Here is a 22,246-nt window from a genome sequence, read left to right as displayed (position 1 = left end):
GCCATTTAACTGCATGGGGGCAGCACAAGGACTCCTACGGCTTGTCGACCTAGGCCACTGCTCGAGCAGGCAGGAACCGGAGCGATGGCAAGCAGCATCCCGCTGCGGGGACTCCGGTACCGCCGTGCTCATGGCTACAGCCCCCTTTCTCCCTCGCAAAACTTTCCCCTGCTTGATTTTAGCCGCATCTCCGAGGGCCGCTTAAGCCGGGCTCTGTATCCGCGTTGGACTGGCGCGGCGGCCTGGCGCATCCCTTGACCGGGACCGGGAAAAGAAAGTTAATCGTTCCCCCGTGAAGAGGATGCGCTTTCCCCTACGGGCACGTATGTGGTGCCTCCGAGTTCTTTTCCCCTTAATTTTAGGAATTAAACGCGAGGCTACATCCCTGTTCTCTAAGGAACGCGGGGCTCTCTAACAGGCCCTCCAGCTGCAGGCAGCAAATGGAGCCCAGTAGAGTTCTTACATTCAGTTTTTCCACGTATTTAAAACTGTTACTTTAACCCTGCGTTGCTACAAACAAAACAGAAAAAAAAACATCACTTTCCTATCTACGAAAATACTTAAAAGAAAGGCGACAAGATATTTCGATATGTAAAAGCACATAGTCAAACAACCTCCTTCCTTCCAAAGAACAGTAAAACATATCCCTCCCTCCTTTTTTTTTCTTTTTCACCCAGAAAATTCACACAATTTACCCCTGAATCTACTAAATTGTTATAAGTATAGTCGTATTTGAAAAGTGCCTCCCTGAATTGAAAAACTCGTATTCGTATTCCACAACAAGCAATCACACACGTCTACTCCTAAAACTTGCTATTCTCTTTTCATGCCTAAGCTCCGAATACTTGAGGCACACTTTTTGCTTAAAAAATAATTCTAGTCTATGAAATAGATATCCATGGACCTTATCCATGTTAAGATTGGAGTTCAGAATGAGAAAAGCTGCTTTCACGGTTTTTCCCATACATTTACATATCCTTACTTCAATAGGTCGTGCACTTAACCAGGTCGTCACACGAGTATATTCCAATGTTCATTTTATATTATATGTATTGAAAAGTAGAAACACATGTCCCTATTATCGTCACAGAAGCATAAGAGTGTAGGACAAGCCTCTCTGAAGTTCAGTACGTGCCCCTTATTAGTAGCATTTTCCTTTGGGCCTCTTGGAAAGCCAACTGTGAAGCAGTTGTGATTTAGAACACACCCAAAAGTATAAAAATAGTTTAAAAACGGCTTTTTAATCAATCCTGTGATTGGTGCCTTACAGAACTGGGTTTTACTCCCGCGAGAAGCAGATCTATTTCTATTTATACCCTCTTTTGTCCTTGCTTTTTTTTTTTTTTTTTTTTGGTTGTTGTTGTTGTCTTTCACTCCCTGCTAGCGTTAACAATGGTTTGACTGTGAAGATCATATTCTGATCTTCTTCTTCGCGCTCAAATCCAGTCATAACAAATTTCAAGCTGTAAAATTCCTCGGCTGTTGTGCTATTAATCCCGAAGAAAAAAAAAAAAAATTCAGTGCCCCAAAGAAGGGAGAAGTATTACAGAGGGAAGAGTATGAAGCCAATTGTTTGGCTGGGGTCCTTTGGTCTTTGGGTTGGTTTTTGCCTTTTTTTTTTTTTGAAAATTAATTTTTTTTATTTTTGAAAACGTGTAAAAATTTTACATTAGAATGGTACAATAATACTTGCCAGTAATTTTTTAACAATATTCCTTGTAAAGAATACGCATAAAGTACGAAATAAAAAAACTCCATAAGTCTATTATAATACAAAACACAGGTTAAAATAAGAAATTATAATCTTGAATTTCTTCTGTGTAAACATGTTAATCTTTTCTTTTATAAAAGTACATGAGACAAGTGTACTAAAAGGAAAAAGTATTGCTTTGCTGTCCTCCCTCAAGCCTTTTTTTTTTTTCCTGTACATTACTGTATTCAAGCTCCTAGACCTGAGAATCTCTGAACTTCAACGGTTTAGAGACGTTATTTATCACCATATCACCTTTTTTTTTTCTTTTTTTTTCTTTTTAAGGAGTAACGAGTAACTTTCCAAGAGCGTGACCGCCTGCCTGTGCAGCATCTAGACCAGGCTTTGCAAAAACACGCGGCGGACTCCCTCCGAGCCCCACCGCGCAATCCCCGCGCAAAGCCCGCAACCCCTCCGGGCGGCGTCCACTAGACATCCGAGCGGTCGAGAAAGGAGATAACCCAGATCCTACCTTCGGAAAGACTCCCAAACCCTTAACAATTAGAGATCCGTGCCGCGAAGCCGGAGGCGGCGGGCAGGGCGGCGGCGGGGCGCAGGCTGCCCCCGGAGCTCCCCAGCGAGCGGGCCAGCCCCGGCGCCGCGGCCGACTGCGAGGCGCAGCTGCTGCCCGCACCGGGGCCGGGACCGGAGCCGGGGCCGGCACCCCCCCCGATGATGCTTTCGATGGAGAAGGGCGAGCGAGCCAGCGCCGCGCCGCTGCCGGGCTTGGCAGCGTGCAGGGAGGCCGCCAGCGCCGGGCCCAGCGGGTGCGCGTAGCCGAAGGGCGTCCGTGCCAGCTCCGCCGCCGGCAGCAAGGGGCCCGGCGGCGCGGAGGCGGCGGCGGGGGGCAGCGCCGCGCCGGGGGCGCTGCCGGGGGCGGCGGGGGGCTGGCGGGACGGCGGGGAGGGGTGGTGGAAGGCGAAGAGGGCGGAGTGGGGGTGGTAGGGCTGGAGCTGGAGGCCGTAGCCGCAGCCGTAGGGTCCGTAGGCGCAGGGCGGCTGCTGCGGGGGCTGGGGCGCGGGCTGCGGGAGGAAGGCGGCGGGGTCCACGGCACGCAGCAGCAGCTCGGGCGCCGGGAGCTGCTGCCGCTTGAAGCGCTTTCGGCGGCGCAGGAAGCTCCCGTTGTCGAACATGTCGGCAGACTCGGGGTCCAGCGTCCAGTAGTTGCCCTTGCCCGGGTTGCCGGGCTCCCGGGGGATCTTGACGAAGCAGTCGTTGAGGGAGAGGTTGTGGCGGATGCTGTTCTGCCAGGCAGGGAACTTCTCCCGGTAGTAGGGGAAGCGCCCGCTGATAAACTCGCAGATCTCGCTCAGCGTCAGCCGCTTCTTGGGGCTCTGCAGGATGGCCATGGTGATGAGGGCGATGTAAGAGTAGGGCGGCTTCACCAGGCTGTTCTTGCCGCCGCCGCCCGCCCCGCCGCCGCCGCCCGCCCCGCCGCTGCCCGCCGCCACCGCCTTCTGCGGGCCGCCCCGCGACGGGGGCCGAGAACCGCCGGCACCGTCGCCGCCGCTCGCCCCGCTGCCACCATCGCCTCCGCCGCGCACGGGCGACCGCGGCAGCAGGGCATCGTCGTGGAGGTCGCCCACATCCTCCTCGTCCTCTTCCTCCTCGTCCTCGGCGTAGGAGCGGCGGCGGCGGGGGGGCTGCGGCTCCTCGTCGTCCTCCTCGTCGTCCTCCTCGCCCACCACATCGATGTCGGTCTCCTCAGCCAGTGCCGACGCCTCGGACATCTCCGAGCTCAGGGTCATGGCGCGGCGGCGGGGCAACGCATTGGTGGCTGCCGGCGCGGCGCGGCGGGCGGGCGGGAGCGCTCCCCGCCGCCACCAGGCCCCCGCGCCGCTCCGCGGAGAGCCGCCCCGCCGCCGCCGCCGCGGGCAGGCGGGCCGCTCCGAGCCGCGCCGGCCCCCAGCGCCACCGCCGCGCCGCGGAAGCGCTCCCGCGGCTGGTTTGGGGTTTGTTTCGGGGTATTTTTTGCTGCTTTTTTGATTTTTCTCTCTCTCTTTTTTGTCCCCTCCCCTTTTTTGGGGGGTCTTTTGTGGTTTTTTTGGTTGAGGTCGGGGACTGGGAGGCGGGGGGGCTGTGCCGCCGCGCCTGGAAGTCTGTTCCCCCTTCTTCTCACCTCAGCCCCCAGACATTAATGGATGCGGGGCAGGAGGGAGCGCGCCTAGTACTGGGAGGAGAAATGGGGAGGAGGCTGGCGAGGAGGGAGGGCAGAGGGGGCGGCTTGCTCGGCCTTAGGAAAGACGGTGAAAAGGCTGGGGCCGAGTCCCAGAGAGGGCGGCCTTCCTCCCCGCCTTATAACGAGGGGGCCATCACATGGCTCCCAGCGTCAGAGCGCGGTGGGGCGAGCGGCGGCCCCGGGCGGCGCCGTGTCTCCCCCCCACCGCGGGGCGCCTCGCCATCCTCCCCCGCCCCCCGCCCTCGCCCTGCCAGGAGGGACTCTGGGGGGCCGCGGAGCGAAGCAGGGCCGTCTTACGTGGAAAAGGGGGGAAATAAAGACAAACGCACACACACACCGCCGGGAAAGAAAACGGGGAAAAATTAATAAACAAACAAAAAACCCCAAGCAAACACCAACACCAAATGAGTCTGTCCCCAAGTTCTGGAGCATCTTCCTAGGAGCCGTCCGGAGGGTGCTGGGAGCTCTGCGTCTGCCTGGGCTGCTCCCAGGATCGGGGTCCCGTTTCCCGTGGGAAGGAGTAAAAGCGTCTTTTCGCGAGATTCCGGCGCACCGCCGCTGTTTCGTCGCCCGGCGCCCCGTGGCGCGGGGCGGCGTGGGGCCGGCCTGAGGCGGGGGCTGCAGGAAAGCCCGGCTGCCGGGGTGCCGGCGGGGACGGCCGGGGGGGACTTGGCGAGAAGCTGTTTTTTCTTTATCCTCAAAATCGTGCCGCAGAGAGAGATGGTGAGTTAATAAACTTCAGACTTCGGTCCGCGGGACGGTTTAGAGACATCTCCCCCTCACTTTCGTCTTCCCGCTCCACAGTTTAATTCATTTTAAAATGAAATCAAATATCTCTCGATGTCGCCCTCGCAAGCTCTCAAAGAACCCCGCTAATCTAACGGTTTACTTGTAAGGCTATTGTTTTTAACTGAGTGAAGCAGCTTCCTCCATTATGGGAAACACTAACAGAGAATTAGCGTTATCTCTTTCATATGCAAAGCAAAACAATTTACTGGCCTTTAAAATGCCAATTCTGTTATGAGTGTAAGAGCAGCATCCCCAAGAAAAGCGACACAAAATATTGCTTCCTAACTTAATCTCAGTTTCAGGTGATACACTCGAGCAGAGCAGAAGAGCTGGGACCCCCTTTATGCGGGGGCTGCGGGTTTTGGTGAGGAACCAAACTTGTATACAAATGTAATTACCGTGGTCTTAAAAAGAAACTCTTTGAAAATTCCCATCGCTCCTAGTTCTGACAGGATAACCCACGATCAGGATCCGATTGATATGGGAGTTTGTAGGAGACCATGTCATGCTTAGGCAGAAATCGTCGTGAGAAGGACGGGCTGATGCCTAGCGTCCTTACTGCTGAAATCTCTCTTCTCAAACAACTTTCACACATAGTTTTCTTGAAATGCATGTTCAGTATATTGTCCTAAGTCAAAGCTTCAAGCCACCTTGTTTCAAACTCAGTTCCACGGATTTACAACATAATCCTTTCTACTATTTCTAAATAATCCTATTTGCATTTTGTTCGCTACTAAGGCGCCTGCAGGACAATACTACCAAAAGTTACAAAAGAAAGAAAGAAAGAAAATAATAATAATTTAAAAAAACCAACAACAACTCTTACACCCAGTAACTGACTACTATTTCTTTTTTCCTGCAGAAAGATTGATAACGTCGCTCGAGATTTACAGTTCACAGGAAGTAAAATGCCTCTTTGAATTAGTTTTGAGTCCTAGGGCAAGTTACTAAAAGGAAGGCAGAAAGGACTTTTCCTCTTCGAGAGGCTTCTCCTTTTTACAAAGCTAGTATTTTTCCTTTTCACTCTCTTTTTGTTCCTTTTATCCTTGCTCTTCTGGTGGTACTTTCTGATGTGCATGAACATTTAAAACCATCTTGAAACAAAAATTCACTTTATCAAATAGGAAGAACGGTGTGATTTAAAATTTTTTGTGCAAGAACCCAAAGCAAAGCAAAGCCAGAAAGCTGGATCTGCCCGCTATCTCCTGCTAACACCCACTCAGGACGCACTGGTATTTCACTGAGAGTGTGATATCGGCGGCTCTTCGGCAGCACCGGGTGCCCGGGAGCACCGCAGCTCCGGTGTACCGGGCGGGGCCCGGCTGGGGTGAGGGTCCTCCTGGACGTGGCCGGCCGCGGTGACCTCGGAGAGATGGTGGCGGGGCGTTGAGGACCCCCCCGTGGCAGACATGGTCAATAATGTAAGCCCTTGTCCGTCTCGGAGTGGGGAATGGAGGGTCTTGCTTTCTGGGGGGCAGCTGAGCCAGCCCAGTGCGGACCATTAAGACCTGGCGTTACCGCAGCCCCTAGAGATCGCGACTTGTCTTTGCGCATCTTCCTCTTGCTCCTGTCCCAGCGCGGCAGGTGCCTTCTCAAAACGGAGTGAAAGAAAAAAAAGGAAGGCGAGGAGTGGCGGCACAAGGCATGAACGGCGTTTCCCCAGGTAGGACCCGCCGCCCCCCGGGGCCGCGGGTTTTGCCCCGGCCCTCTCCCGCGGCCGGTCCCGCTGCGCTTCCGGCGCTGCTCAGCGCGGGCGGGCGATGCCACCTACCGGCAGCACTGAGGACGCCACCCACCGCGGGGACGGTCGGGCCGGCTCCGGCATGGCTGTGTGCCGGGGCAGAGCGCCCGGCGGGGCCCCTCGCCCAAAGCAGCACATCGGGAAGGAAGCCCATCCCGCACCCCCACACTCCCGGGCGGGACTCCGAGACCCTAAGGAAAAGCAGCGTTTTGGGGAGACCTGAGAAGCTCCCATCCATGGGAAGGCTGGGACTTCCCTGACCACTTTCCCACCGCCGCCGCGGGGCTCTGCCGCCCTGCAGTCTTCCTTGAGGGAGCGGGGCTGCACTCCTCATTCGCCACACACCCACCCGTGAAACGTCCACCACGGGCCCAGGACCTCAGGGGCTGTCTTCCATGGTTTCCTGTTGTTTGCGAATGATGTAACATAACATGTATCTAAAACAAGAGCAGGACAGAAAGGAGATGTGAAATACAGCTATGCAGGTGGGGTTTATTAGTTTATTGCTTAGGGTTATTAATATTAATTATAATCATATGTTACACACAAAATTCCTGCATGCATATATAGAACACCCCACTCTTCATCAATGCAGTGCATGTACTGATCAAAGCATACAAGCAGTCCTGGTGACTCCTGCTCTTCACCTAAGTCCATGGTACTCCCCAGCAACAGCGCTCAGATCTTGGTGTCCACAGCTCAACGGTGGACAGGAGCTTCTCCCCAAGCCTCATCCTCAGATCCAAACCTGAGAAAGACTGGATATTTTGGCAGCTTTCTGCAGCTGGAGCTGACAGGAAAGCCCCAGAAAGCCAGGGCATCCTGCTCAGATGGTGGCTCCCCGGATACTGGGCAGAAGCCAGACTGGGTGGATCCACCACTATCTCCCTTTGATGGGTTCTGGGGGACAGTGTCCCTTGGGAGACCCACAGTGCCCCAGGCCACACATTCTTCTTACAGCTGGGGAGTCCATGACTGAGCAGAGCACCCTGGAGCCCCTGTTGCAACAGGGGATAGATGAGCCTAAAGACCTCCCCTGCCCCTGAATTCAAAATCAAAGAGCACTGCAGGCACAGCTTAAGGCACTTTCCTGCAGCCACACTGGCACACTGGCTGATGTGCTCTGGGTTTTCCAGGGTTGACCTTGACCATGCAGGTTCCAGAGCCTTCTCCAGCTCCACACAGGTCAGTTGCCTGGGTGATTTTTTGAGTGTTTGAATAGATGCAGCCTGTGGAAAGTGCCACAGATCCTGGCCACCACCTACACATGCTGGAGCTGAAGAGCCTGCCCTGGGCTTTCTGCACCTTGCAAGACTCCATCACCAAAGGCTGCACTTCTTTTGTTGCACACCCAGACTTGAGTTTTACGTGCAGAACAGACTTTCTGTTAATTGAAATAAAACCATTTTCCAAATTACATTTTCTGTCAATGTAGTTCATTTGACCAAAGATTGGACTGGGTTATGAGCTGCTTGTGTCATGGAAGATAAAAATCCTTCACCAATATCCATGCAACTGGATGGTGGTGTCCCCTGCACAGATAGCTGTGGTGTCCATTGTTCAGTATCACTGTGACCACCATTTTAGATGCACTTTTTTGTGAGTTTATCCCCCTGTTCCCTTGCTGTGTAGTTTTGGGGTAAGGTAACACTTGTCTTAGCCTCCTGAAGAGGCTGGGATTATAAACAGGGTCTGTGTGACCAGGCCAAAAGGCAGCTCGTTGGTGAGGGGTTGCAGCAGTCACCTGAAAAGCTGAAGGAGGCTGAAGGAAAATTTGAGGCTTCCTGCCATGTCTACTGCTGAAATAGAGTTCCTCACTCTTGGAAATGACCTTTCCACCCCTCTCACTCTCAAACTTCTTTTTTCTTATTTGGTTTGTTGGTTGTTTTTGTTGTTGTTGTTTTGGTTTTTATGTGTTTTGTTGTTGTTGTTGTTTGTTGTTGTTGTTGTTTTATTTTGTTTATTTGTTTGTTTTCTTCCCCCCCTTCATTCTATAATTCTTGCAGGGTAAATACATGTGCTGTAACAGGTGAAATTAACTTCTTTTGAGGCACTTTTCAGCCTTTAATTACTGTAAAATGCAATTAAGTGTTCTCAGGACCCTTCTGCACTTCTCATCTAACACAACACAAGGAGAGTTTATACCAGGTTGGACCAAGACCCATACAGCATTATAAGCTAACTTCAACATCAGCCAATACCAGATGTTTAAGGAAGAATGCAGGAACAGAACAAGTGTGTAAATTTTCTTCCTAGCTGAAAGAAATCTAGGTTTTGTTTTGTGTTTTGTTTTGTGTTTTGTTTTAAGCCAGTGATAACATCTGAATTTAATAGCCTGTTATGTAATTTATTGTGTGAATTTGCCAAGCCACCTTTTGAAATAATGTACATTTACGCCACTGAACATGTGGTGAAATGCTCTGCAGCTCTAACCACGTGTGGTGTGAAGTGCCTCTTTTTGTTTGCTTTAAGCCGGTCACCCGCTCATTTAATCCGATGCACTCTCATTTTTGTACTAGAAGAGGCAAACAACAACTGTTGCTAACCACCCTCTCCCTGCCTCTCCTGACTCTGTAGATTTTATCACACTTTTTTTCATTGGTCAGCTCTTTTTCACGCTGAGGGGTTCACTTCAGAATCACTGGATTAGCATGGAAGTAATTCTGTACCCATGACAATCTTTGCCATTCTCTCCACCTTTTCATGTTCAGCTCAGGCTGACTACTGTAATAATGTTCCAGAACAGCCTGAAGTGCCTAAATTTGGTTTTATGTTTTTCTTTTCAACTTATTATTTCTACTTTTTTATGTCAATGTCTATTCCCAATGCTAGTGGAGGGATATCTATTTTCAAAATGTAGTACTGGCCACCAAAGCTGATGTAGCAGGGTACTTGTCATATAAACAAATCATGTTTGTTTAGGTTACAATTGATTTCATGACTACCCTGACTATTGAAAATCTTTCTAACATTCTCCACATAAGCACCGAATTTTTCATTGTAGACAAGCTCTGGCAAATTAGGTGGAGATGCCATAACTATTGTCTCAGATATTTGAGGTATTTTCCATTTAATTCTGTAGTGATGCAAGTAAGCCCCGAGGGAGTATGAACCCATTCGTAAGTGCAGTGAATATTGGCAGGTATGCTCTTCATTCACTTAGAAACCCTTGGCAATAAGCTATACTGTGATCAAAGACAGAGAAGATTGATTTTTCCATCTAAAGTTAAGCGTGTAGTGCATTCCTGACAGGGCTTGAGCAGAAATAACAGCTACCTGCTGCAGAAGGAGGAAGGCCATTGCCCTGTTCTGCCTCCCCCCCTCTGGCCACCTGTGCTTATCTCTTACCTCCTGACAAGCACCTAGTGGGATCAGGAGCCCCAGAAAGCCAAAGGCAAAATCCAGAATGAATCACAGCTTCACAGTTGCCAAGACACTAGTCCAAGGTGGTATTTTGACAGCTACACACCTAAAGAGGGGCAAATTTAGTCCTGATTCATCCTGGGCTAAATGTGCCATCCTTGGGTGGGACTATGCCGATTTTGGATCGTGACTTAACAGCATTCCTGACTTGTAACTAATTGTCTTAGCAGGGGTCCAAAGATTTCTGTGATTTTAGCTTAAATGAGAAATTTCTCTTCTGTGTATAGGATGTCTACAGGAATAATCTGTTTGGTTGAGTCTCTGACATTTCTGCTTTAATTTAAGGTACCATCTTTTTCACACACAGCCAGTGACAAATATGGTGACTTCTGACTTTTACCTATTATCTAGCAAGATCTTCATTGCTAAGACTAACACAAGAGTCTTTCTAGGCGAGGCTTTACCAGTCCAATTAACATGAACTCCCAAGTATTCGGCAAAGCCTGTTCAAACCATGTTCAGTGAAGGCAGGAGATTCTTCAAGTAGCACAACTCCAGCTACTCTCTAGACAGCCTCTGCGGGATGTTATAAACAGAGAGAGGCATCCCACAGCTCATGAAAGGCTTGTGATGTGGCTTCAAGCCCAGGTATTTTGAGTTGCTGAGTGCAAGAGTTTCAGGCACCGTGAGGAGAGGACGCTGTTTGCTGATGAGCACTCTCTCTTCCCTGACATGGAAGTCTGTTATGGATTACTCCATACAACTCACTGGCATGTGGTACAACACTGTAACAGATGAGATAAAAACAAGACTGCACTTAGGTTCAATGTTCCTGGGCTCCCATTCAATGCTTACATATTTAGTATCTCTTAAAAAGTTAATAATGCTTCAGTGAGTCTTGTGTCTGGACTTTTGGAGATAGTTTCTTTTCCATTCATGTCTATCACAACACGTTTGCTCCTGTACCCCATAATGTCACTACTTTCCTCTATTAAATCACTAACATATAAGCATATTATTCCAAATTACTTAGTGCTTTCCTCCTTATGTCATACAGCAGCTACATTAGGAATGATAACATCATTATTCCCTGTGGTGCCTTGCTGATGTGCCATACACTTCTGCTTTCTTGACTGCTGAATACAGCACTCTTTTTAAAAAATTCTTCCTAATGACATTTTGAGTATCAGACAGGTTTCCTTCACTGCCTGAAAACAAATGTGTTCTTTGTGGTCACTGGCAATCAGGACAAATATTACCTCACTTTAGACTGATCACTTATTTTTATGACCTGTGATTTGTTTCCTGAATAACCTAGTAACTTACGTTCTACACATACTCTATTACAAGTTACACAGCACTGGCCATTTTTTCAGGAGAGCTTTTTGACTAGAATTTTGACTGCAAATTCTTATTCCTTTAAACATAATTTAGGACACAATTTTCCCAAGTAAACATTTTAGTGGTCTTTTTCCACTCCTATGATGCTTCTGAGCAGCTAATGAACTTTGCTTTAGCAATGTGTATTCTTTCATGATTTTGAGATCCTAACTGTAACCCTTTTTCAGACCTGAAAAGATGCTTACTGAGCTCAGGCTCCATTTCAGGGTAACACGCTTTGGCCCTATTTCATTTCTCAACAGAAGTTCTCCATCTACAACTAAATCCAGGCTTAGGTTTATGTTTCCCATTATACAAATACACAAAAAGGACTGAAAAAGCGAGCCAATACTATTTTAGCATTCTAAAATACTTTTTATCTGATGTAGAATGTGTTTTTTGAAGGTTTGCTGTTTGATCCAGGAAATGTAACCACACCTTAGAGAGTCCCTTGAACTGCAGCTCTTGAACTGCTTCAGTTGATTCCTGATACCACTCAGTGATACAGTTTTCAGCATAATTTGTCTCTGAAATCTCACTTGAGGAAATATGAGATCATATCTCCAGCCTAGTTAATCCTAGGCTGACAGCTGGGACACACTTCCTACAGCTTCTGTCTTGGAATAAACTTTCTGTGACTCATTTTCACTTCAGTATTTTAGACTATTAAAATATTTTGCATGTTGGTAATTATCAGTTGTACTAGTAATTCTGAAATCTTTCTTATATGTTGATGGTAGACTGCAGTAAGCGTGAAGCTGAAGTATTTATTGTTTTTAGTTTCAATAGCCTGAAGTGATTCAGTTTGGTTGGTTTGTTTTGTTTGTTTTCATCTTGGCTCTATTCCCTTTTGCTGCAGGTACACTGCCAATTTCATCTTGCAATAAATTTATAAGCTTCCTTTTTAGTTCAGAACAAACTCTGTCCTCCCCAGATCCCCTCTTCCTCCAAATCCATTTTGTTCCTTCTGAATTTGATATGCATTTGCTAGTTTAGATACAGTAACATGGGCTTCTTCCCACCCCACTCTTTTCTGAACAATCTGATTCATTTTTCCAATTTTACAGATATCCTGGACCAAATTTCTGCAGGTCCCGCCACCATCCTTTATATATGTTTGATCATCCTCTAATTCTTGGCTGTGATGTTAATCTGTTAGCTGCTCTTCAGCAGCACCTTTTGAATCATCACATCCCTGAGACCTTCTGTCACCACCAGTTGAGTAGTTTCAGGTTTATCATTTATTTTCACTCATTACAAAAGTCTCAGTTTTAAGTGATCAAAATCTTCTGTACAAATTGACTCTCAACTCCAGTGTATTGAAGAGGTATCATAAGAGCACATGGTATCATACACGCACATGGAAAGCAATACCTTGCGAAAGCCTTGCCTGACACGGGAACCTCAAGCTTAGTCAAGAAAGAATAATAAATTAATTATTAACATAGTCTTACAGAAACAAGAACAAAGGGAACAGTTTATTGCGGATATTCCAGAGAAGAACTGGTTTAAAAGGCACTAAAATACAGGATGAGATAACAAGGTCAGTGCTATTTGTACTTATGCCAGGAGGCCCATTGGGTTCAGGTGTGGTGATAGCGGAGGCAGGACCATGGCAGCTCCTCTTCCCTTGCGTCCCCCAGCCAGCATGCGTAGCATTGATGGGAACATGAGGCTTCTTTCCTCCTGCACCACAGTATCACAGTATGTTTGGGATTGGAAGGGACCTCAAAAGATCATCTAGTCCAATCCCCCTGCTGGAGCAGGAACACCTAGGTGAAGTCGCACAGGAACATGTCCAGGTGGGCTTTGAATGTCTCCAGAGAAGGAGACTCCACAACTTCCCTGGGCAGCCTGAGAAGAAGTTTCTTCTCAAATTTAAGTGGAACCTCTTGTGTTCCAGCTTGATCCCATTACCCCTTGTCCTATCATTGTTTGCCACCGAGAAGAGCCTGGCTCCATCCCCATGGCACTCACCCTTTATATATTTATAAACATTAATAAGGTCCCCCCTTAGTCTCCTCTTCTCCAAACTAAAGAGACCCAGCTCCCTCAGCCTTTCCTCATAAGCGAGATGCTCCACTCCCTTAATCATCTTCGTTGCCCTGCGCTGGACTCTCTCCAGCAGTTCCCTGTCCTTCTGGAACTGAGGGGCCCAGAACTAGACACAATATTCCAGATGTGGTCTCACCAGGGCGGAGTAGAGGGGAAGGAGGACCTTTCTCGATCTACTAACCACCCCCCTTCTAATACACCCCAGGATGCACCCTCCTGTGCAACACTGTCCCAAACTCTGCAAACACCGCTTAGCTTTAACATTCATTGGAGACGGACTAACAAGTTCCTGACAAACGTGAGATTAGGGCCACCAAATTCCTCAGCGAGGGCAAAACAAAACACACCGCTAACCTGCGGCCGACCAAAACTGTGGGCTGTGAATGACCCCTGCCCTGAGGAACGGGATTTACAAACACTCAACTGCAGCAGCAACTGCTTGACTTAGGGCCTTGAAGACGTCCCGTTAGTTCTCCGAACGGGAAAATCACGGGCGCGGGGAAGAGGTTTGCGTTACACGAGTAACGCGCTTCCTGGGAAGAAGAAAATTAAATAGGTAATGCCAGGTCGGGGACGAATTCGCTCGTGACGTGGAAGCGGAGACAGGAGCCTGGCGGCGCACGGCCCGGCCCAGCCCCTGGCAGCCCCGCCCGCCCCCGGCCCGGCCCCGCCCAGCCCCGCCGCCAACACCCACGGGCGCGGCGGCCCCGCCCCTCTGCGCGTGAGGCCCCGCCCCGCCGCCGCGGAAGGGGCGCCCCCTGCCGGCCCGCGCGGCCGCGCATGCGCCGCGGGGCGCGCGGGCCCTTTCTTCCGGCCGCCATCTCGTTGTCGCCCGCGTGCTCCGCCTGGCCCAGCGCCCCGCCCGCGGCCCCGGCCTTTTCCCCGGCCTCTCCCCCGCTCCGGCACCGCCGCCACAGCGCCGAGAAGGTACGAGCGGGACGGTGGGAGGAAGGTGGTTTTGCGGCTGGGGGTTGCGGGTCGGCGGGTGGCGGCGGGTGGAGGCAGGAGAGGCGGTGGCGGGCTGGGCCTGAGCCGGGCCTCAGCCGCGCCTCAGCGCCGCTGCCCTGGGGTAGAGCCCCGTCCGGCCCGGTGCCGGGCTGGGGATGTTTCTGCTGGGGATCGGAGTGGAATGAGGGTTCGCTGCGGATCCGCCTGGCCCCCCTTCCTGCTGCCGGGCCAGCCGCTGCCTGACCCGCCGTCCACGGGCGCTCTTATTGCTTCCGCAGATGAAAGAAACGATAATGAACCAGGAGAAGCTCGCCAAGCTGCAGGCCCAAGTGCGCATCGGGGGCAAGGTAGGAACCGCATCCCCAGCGTGTCCCTGCGGGCACACCGGGCCGAGCACCAGCGGCCCCGCAGACCGGAGCGGGGAGCAGCCCCGCGCTGTGGGAGCTGAGCTGCTGCAGGGACCTCTAGAGTCAGCCCGGTAGAAGCGATGTGTAGTAGTTCAACCTCCAGCCTTTTCTGTTCGGACTTGTGGTTACATATTACAGTAGTCTCGCAGCCTGTGTTCTTGTATGAGCTGTCTTATAAGGCACGTAGGATTTGACGTGAATAGACCTTCCAGCAAGTGAGCTCCCGTGTAGTTTTCGTAACAGATTGTAGGTGGTTACATTCCAGACTCTTATCACAAATCTTTAAGGTGTCTATGGCTGGTTTTTTTTGACTTTTAGGATAAAGCTGGAAAATCTGTACTTTTCATACTCTTGTAAAGTAGCGTGCTTGGAAGACCCTTTTGTTATGGCATCTGAACATATGTAGCTGTGTGGTTACTGAAAATTTTAAAAGTATGTTGAGTATAGTCATGTGCTAATAAACATTTTAAGTACAGTGTTGATTTTAAGGTAAGAATTAGTTAGTTTTTTTGTATGCCTGAGGAAATGTACACATTATATTCTAAAATACAAACTATTCAACAAAACTCTTCCTGACAGAGTTCCCAGAAGCTTTCACTTCTGTTTTGAATCTTTTTTTGCCCTTAGCTGGACATTTAGACAGCCTTAAGTCGGGGTTAACATAGTAGTTAACTGGCTTAGTGATTTTGCGTGTGTTTGTTGGTTGTTTTTTTTTTTGTTTTTGTTGTTGTTGTTGTTGTTGTTGTTGTTGTTTTGTATGGGTTACTATTTAGGCAGAGAATTGCTATATTATATTGATGATAGTCTTTGTGTTACTAGCGTGTGTGTATTGACTATGGAGGCTTTTAATGTTTGTCACGTAAGAGCATACATTCAGACCACAGCTCTGACAGCTCTCTTGTCAATATGGGCTTTTTAGAGACATAAAGCAAAGCTTAGAATCTGCTGATGATACTGTCATTCAGTTTTAAAATTGGTCTGTGAGATACTTTGAATGCCTGAACTTGTCTTTCAAAATTGGTTTTACAACTGGAAATTATTACTGGGATTCTTCATGGTGTTGTCACCTTGTAAGTTGAGATGGGTGTGGAGGCGACAAAAAGGGAAGAGTCACTTCTTGTGAGAAGAAGTTGCACGTGTCCTCTGTTGGAAGGTTTAAATGATGTTGCAAGGCTGCAGTCTTACAAATAAGCTAAATACTATGTTTAGGTCAAGGGCTATTGTAGTACTTTGTTATGTGAAATTTGAGATTTTTGTGTAGAATATTGCTACAGCTATATGTCATGGCTCTTCTTCTAAACCTATCCAAAGGAGTGGCAGATGAGTCTGAAGTATTCCGTTGTTGGCCTGCTGTATCCACTCCCCTTTAATATAGAAGTAGGAGGGTGTGAACAGCATGTTTAAGCATGATTAGGGTAGAATTTGCTTAGTAAAAACCTTCAGTCTTTAGAAGCTAAAATCTGCAGAGGTGAAAGCAGCAGCTCTTCATTTAAATTCGATTGTCTGAGGTTTGATACTTATGTTCAATATGGATAAAAAGGAGGTACATGTTCCTTACATAGCTTTTGATTCAATACTTCATTTTTTGAAATTTACTGAGCAGTCTTTTGTCCAGGAAGACTGTCTTATGTAGCTCCATTCTTGGGTAGTTAAGAGACTAAAATAAAGCCGTTTCTATTATGTTAGTAATTTTCACATTGCTGTGTGTGCAAACCCGACAGTAGCAGGGAAAAGATAACAAACTTTCTAAACAAACTACTAAACTTCTGAGCTGTAGTCTTCCAAGCATTAGTTTCATGTGAATTTGTCATTAACATTCCTCATTGCTTGTAAATGGATTATGTTAGAGCTGTTAGTGTCCAGTTGGTTTTCTAACTTCTGCCAGTTAACTCAAAAGGTATTGCAGCCATTTATACAACTGTGCAGCAGCACATTCTCTTATTGCTAGCATGTGGCAAATGGGCAACTGGAGTAGGACTTAGATTAATAGTTACAGTGTGTCCGAAAGGAGCTTAGTTTCACCTGTTCCTGGATGTTTTATGTCTGGTATTACTGAAGCATTATGATTGTGAAGGAAATATAGAATGACACTCTCTGCTTTTTTCATAGGTGTAGATATATTCTAATATGGGACAGTTATTTCCCTGGAGAAATCTAGAGCTCTTTGTCTTTAGGGGAACTTAACCTTTGCTTGTTTTGCTTTCTAAACAAGGGTAGTCTGGAATACTATGTAGAAATATTTTTTTTAAAACCTGTTTATGACATATTTGAAAGACACTTATTTTCCCCAAATATGCATGTGTAATTCAGTCAGATGGGAGATGTCTGTTTGGAATAAAAGTTGAGTATTTTGAGTTTTCTCACATTCATTTGTTAATGATGCATTCATAACTTACGGCCTCTGACTATTATCAAAATTTGGCTACAATTTAAGACAGGTGATCTAAGGAAAAATTCATGAACTTCAGAAGTTATCTAAAACTGTGCTTATTCTTCAGTTTTACGCTTATGATAACAGATAAGGTTAAGCTTGCAGTTTTTATTTTCTAAGATGCTGCAGAATCCCTATGAGAATTGTGGAATAAACATGCTCTGCAGCATTGCTTCCTAAAACCTCACGCTTCTCTGCAAAGCTTGCTTTATAGCAAGGGAAGGACTGCTGCAGTGCAGTTGTGGGGGTGGGGTTGTATGCACTGTAGCAAAGAAGCAAGACTTTGTATGTTAAGTTAATCTGTAGATGGCTGCAGAGTAGTTATATGGCTCTGAGGATTAGAGTTTGTGAAGAACTACTTAAGTATTAATTTGTAACTTTTTTTTTTTTTTTTTGGAAAGGGTACTGCCCGCAGAAAGAAGAAGGTTGTCCACAGAACAGCTACAGCAGATGACAAGAAACTTCAGTTTTCTTTGAAGAAACTGGGAGTGAACAATATTTCTGGAATTGAAGAGGTAATTGCTTAAAAGGAAAAAAATACTTTTCTATGTAGAAATATAAAATGTATCAGAATCTATTTCCTGGTAAGTAACTTATTAAACTTGTCTGTAAATTATCAGTAGGTCTTTGTTGAGGTTTAGGAGCTGCAATTTCCTGTTAAATTGAAAAATCTTGTTATACTGGTTCAAATACTGGATTTTTTTTCTTGCAGGTAAACATGTTTACCAACCAAGGAACAGTCATTCACTTCAATAACCCCAAAGTTCAGGCATCTCTGGCTGCTAACACTTTCACTATCACTGGCCATGCAGAGACAAAGCAGCTGACAGAAATGCTTCCTAGCATCTTAAATCAGCTCGGAGCTGACAGTCTGACCAGCCTGAGGAGATTGGCAGAAGCCCTACCTAAGCAACGTAAGTTGAAACTTGAATGCATTTCATGCTGGCAGCTGATGTGTGGCTTATTTGTGTAGCAGCAGTGAAATTCATTGCTCTCTCACTGTCTACAAGCATATTATAAAATGCCTATAAAGAAATGGGACTCTTGGATGTTATTTATAGCTCAAATCCAACAAAGAGTAAAACCAAATAGAGCAGGGGCACCTGTCTTGCAGCTGGTCTAGCACTGGAAAGCTATAGCCAGGCTTGATTTCATGGTAGTTTACTTCTTGGTGTGGCTACCATATTTTGACATACCTCATTCATTAATGCTAGGTGTAAGAGTTAGTTTTTAAGAAAATACATACTTTATCTGTTTTGACACTTTGAATGGAAACACAAGTAATGGAGAGATTTACTTCAGACATCTTGCAACTGCTTTGCTGCCTCACAGGTGTGATGAAGGTGTTTATTCCATGGACTTTTTGATAGCTAGGAGTGAATTATGCAGTATTTTTAAGGGAGTATGTTAACAGTTCCTCTGTGTGTAGAAGAGTGTAGAGAACAGGACTATCAGGAACGTTATGTTAGATAAACCAAATTCTAACTTCATCTTTAAATTAGTAAAAGAACCTGGACGTATGTTCTTCCCAAAACTGTGTGGGAAAAGTGGAGAAGGGACCTAAGTGTGTGGTGTTTGGAAAAACTGCTGCTGCTAAAGGGTCAGAATTTGGAGTGAAACACAGGCTTGTTGATGCTGGGAAAACTCCTTGTGTCCTGGATGTACTGTCTTCCTAATTTTATGAAATATCTGAATCACAGAATGTTAGGGATTGGAAAGGACCTCGAAAGATCATCTAGTCCAATGCCCCTGCCAGAGCAGGAGCACCCAGATGAGGTTACACAGGAAGGCGTCCAGGCAGGTCTTGAATTCCTCCAGAGTAGGAGACTCCACAACCTCCCTGGACAGCCTGTTCCAGTGTCTGTCACCCTCACCGACAAGAAGTTTTTTCTCATATTTAAGTGGAACCTCTTGTGTTCCAGTTTGTACCCATTGCCCCTTGTCCTACCATTGGTTGTCACCGAGAAGAGCCTGGCTCCATCCTCGTGGCACTCACCCTTTATATATCTGTAAACATTAATGAGGTCACCCCTCAGTCTCCTCCAAGCTAAAGAGACCCAGCTCCCTCAGCCTTTCCTCATATGGGAGATGCTCCACTCTCTTAATCATCTTTGTTGTCCTATGCTGGACTCTCTCTGAAGTCCATTCTTTCCAAGGTATGGAATATCCTGAACACATAGTCTATCGTTGTGTCCAGTTTGTGGTAGTTCTTAGCTTCATTCTTACTTTTTTTTCTTGTACTTTGCTGCCGACAAGACATGCTGTATTTCCATTCCTCAAGTTGATGATACTTCCCTCCTGTCAACTGCCCACTGAAAAAGTCCTGCTAGAAGTAGTCTTCAGGAGGTGGAGTAAACTGCTTCTTTCCCCATGGAGCTCATCCTTCCTAAAGCTACCAGTGTGGCTTCATTGTAGCAGTAGGGCTTGAAAGAAAAAAAAACTCTCTCTCTTCTCATAACAAAGTGAGTGTTTTCTGGATAAGCTCAATTGCGCAGTTTTAATATTAGGGAAGATTGTTTTAAAGTGCTTGCTTTGTGTGACCTAGCAGATGGCTATTCCTTTCCACTTTAGGTGGATCACAGAGTAGTTGCACTAAACTTTCCAATCAGAATTGTCTTGCTAGATTTGGAAGCCTGACATCAAAAAGTAAATGATCTGTCATTATTGTATTTACAGGTGCTAAAGTAAACTTAGTCTGGTCTTGGGGATGAGAGAGAATGCATATAATTTAGGAGGAAATAACATGGTTTGCTTTTGAAATGTTGCATTTGACACTAAGAGGTACTTAAGTTGTAACTGCTTTCTGCTGTTAAAGTAGAGTTAGAAGTGACTTTGTCCCAAGCCCTTACTGACCAAAGTTCATGCATTCATCGGGGTACTGGTCAAGTAGAAACCCACCTCTGTCCTCATGTTTTTCTTGAAAACTGGGGAGGATTAATTAGCATAAAACTGAGGTTATACAGAGTATGAGACAGCTTACCCTTGTAGTATAGCTAAGAATAGCAGTAAAAGTAGTGGCACAGGCACCCAGGGACCTGAGATAGCTATTCTTAGCATTATACTGCTGCAGTTTTGGAGGTGCTCATTGGTCTGCCACAGCGAACATGCTTAAGTCTCGCTAGCTCTGGCAAAGACAATAGGAATGGTTAGGAAACTACTCAGTCAGCAGATATATGGACCAGAACATGTAGTTACCTCAATCACCTAAGTATAAAATTGTGCATCCAGTTTCATATTCCTCTGACTTTGCCAGGGAACAATCATATTTTTAAGCACCTCTGGTCATGTGTGTAATTGTGAAGCTGCAGGCCTAAGATCATAAGATCCTTTCTTTTCCTTAAGACTTGTTGCAAGGCACTCAGTATACTTAGGTACAAGGTAGTGACCAGTAAACTGTAGCATGCATCCTCACATTTCCCCACTGGGCTGTTTGAGTGTTAGCAGCAACAAAAGTTAGTTGAAGATTTTTATTCAGCAGGGGAACTGGATAAAGCATTGCAGTTTAGCTCAGACTCTTTAATAATGTTTTCAAAAAAACACAAAGCAAAACAGCTAGTCAAGATACCTATGGTGAGCTTGACTGATGCTTTTGAACTACTTGCTCTTGCAGCTGTGGATGGAAAAGCACCACTTGCTACTGGTGAAGACGATGATGATGAAGTTCCAGGTAAGAACAAGCATGCAATGGAGTAAAAGTGAATTTTCCTGATAGATAACCTGTAGCATATGATTGGGCCAAGGATGGTAGGAATATTGACTAGTCCCTTGCTGTCACAGAATTTCTGTGGGCAGGTTATTTCATGGTTTTCAAACACCATGAGAGACTTGGATGGACTATTCATTTGAGCGAGCATTTTTTTCCTGTGTAGAAGTAATAGCTATGGCTAAGATAATTATTTAATATTCAATAAGAAGGGTGGGAATAAAATACCTTTTCAGTATAATTTTGCCCATTTGTGCTATAGTGAAGTTAAATGCTTTTAGAATTGTGCTTTATAATGAACTATCTAAAACTTACTTGATTGAACAAGAAGAATGAACTGTGAAGCTCAAAAAAGTTATTTGGTCTGTATTTTATAAGCTGAAGTCTTTATGTTGTAGCACTTGATATGAAGTACAACTTTGGGAAAAAAAAAAAAAGCCAGAATGTTTGGTGAAGTGGATCAGACTTTAATTTCAATATTCTTCTTTTTCTAGATCTGGTTGAAAACTTCGATGAAGCTTCGAAGAATGAGGCAAACTGAACTAAGTGTCACTTTCTGAATAAAGTTAAAACTTGAAAAAGCTGTATGGAGCTGCTACTTTATATTGTGACTGCTTTTATCTTATTTTCTGATGAGATCTCAAGATCTGTAATATTTGGAAACTCATTGAACCTGCAGCTCTTTAGTTACTGCTTGTACACAATATTATTTTTGTGGCCTAATTGAACAAACCTGTGCTTTGAAATAAGTCAGATTGCTAATGAATTTCTGCCTAGACACAATTTTTGAGTAACTTGTATACAAGCAAAACTATCTTTAATGAACTTTGGCATACAATAAAAATATAAAATAAAGTTCCTGGTGTGGCTTCTTGCCAAAAGACCATAAGTATTAAACATAAATATTAGACAATGATAGAAGGTCATGCTTTTCTGCAGAGCATCTTCCTTTTGCTGTGTTAGAAAACTGGTTTTAATTTTTTTTCTGTGCATAATGTTGCATTTTAGACTTACTAGATGAATTCCCAGTGTTTGTAGATCAGAACTACTTATGCTGTAAATCTCTTTATAATCTACTGAATTAAAGAGGTAGATCTGTATTCTAGAAATAATTATTTGTGGTGTAACATGACATAAAAAGTGCAGGCTGAGAGAGAACTTTACTTGGCAAAAACTCTGGCAAGCTGTTGGCATCTTGTGGGAACTAGATAGTAGTGTTAAATTTTTATTTTCAGGAGTGTTTAATAGGTATTTCTAGGGTGTAAGTATTTAATGAATCAAATAATATTTTCCCAGTATTTTAATTTTACTTATCTGAAAAGTTCAATTGTGGGAGGGAATGAAGTATAGGAATGGGAAAAAGCCTTAATAGAATTGATCATGGCTCTTAATTAAGTCTGTATTTAGCATCTCCAGATCTGTTAACCAATAATCATATTTGGATGTTTCAGGAATATGTTTTTTCTGTTGCTTTTGTGTGTTTCAGAGGAAAGGAGAACT

The 22,246-nt window shown here is 46.0% G+C and overlaps 2 protein-coding genes across 2 annotated transcripts; one reads left to right on the top strand and one right to left on the bottom strand.

Moving 5' to 3' along the window:
* Positions 1 to 1,683: 1,683 nt before the first annotated feature.
* On the bottom strand, positions 1,684 to 3,498 carry FOXD1 (forkhead box D1; the record flags this gene model as incomplete). The annotated part of the gene is made up of 1 exon (XM_082075015.1): positions 1,684 to 3,498. One exon carries the CDS (start codon positions 3,496 to 3,498, stop codon positions 2,245 to 2,247), a length of 1,254 nt encoding a protein of 417 aa, XP_081931141.1. The 3' UTR covers positions 1,684 to 2,244.
* Positions 3,499 to 14,028: 10,530 nt separating this feature from the next.
* On the top strand, positions 14,029 to 21,629 carry BTF3 (basic transcription factor 3). The gene is made up of 6 exons (XM_082075743.1): positions 14,029 to 14,184; positions 14,484 to 14,552; positions 17,445 to 17,558; positions 17,756 to 17,957; positions 20,654 to 20,710; positions 21,241 to 21,629. The coding sequence occupies exons 1-6, from the start codon at positions 14,038 to 14,040 to the stop codon at positions 21,285 to 21,287; spliced, it is 636 nt and encodes a 211-aa protein (XP_081931869.1). The 5' UTR covers positions 14,029 to 14,037; the 3' UTR covers positions 21,288 to 21,629.
* The last annotated feature ends 617 nt before the right edge of the window (positions 21,630 to 22,246 follow it).

This window comes from Streptopelia decaocto (assembly GCF_964273445.1).
Source record: "Streptopelia decaocto genome assembly, chromosome: Z".
In the NCBI taxonomy this organism is placed as follows: Eukaryota; Metazoa; Chordata; class Aves; order Columbiformes; family Columbidae; genus Streptopelia; species Streptopelia decaocto.
The sequence above is the reverse complement of the archived record's forward strand: the minus strand, read 5'-3'. Positions and strand labels throughout refer to the sequence as shown.

Coding starts and splice junctions, on each gene's coding strand:
- BTF3 (XM_082075743.1), top strand. CDS start 14,038: ATGCGCCGCGGGGCGCGCGGGCCCTTTCTTCCGGCCGCCATCTCGTTG. Junction 14,185..14,483: donor GCCGCCACAGCGCCGAGAAG/GTACGAGCGGGA, acceptor TTGCTTCCGCAG/ATGAAAGAAACGATAATGAA. Junction 17,559..17,755: donor ATATTTCTGGAATTGAAGAG/GTAATTGCTTAA, acceptor TTTTTCTTGCAG/GTAAACATGTTTACCAACCA.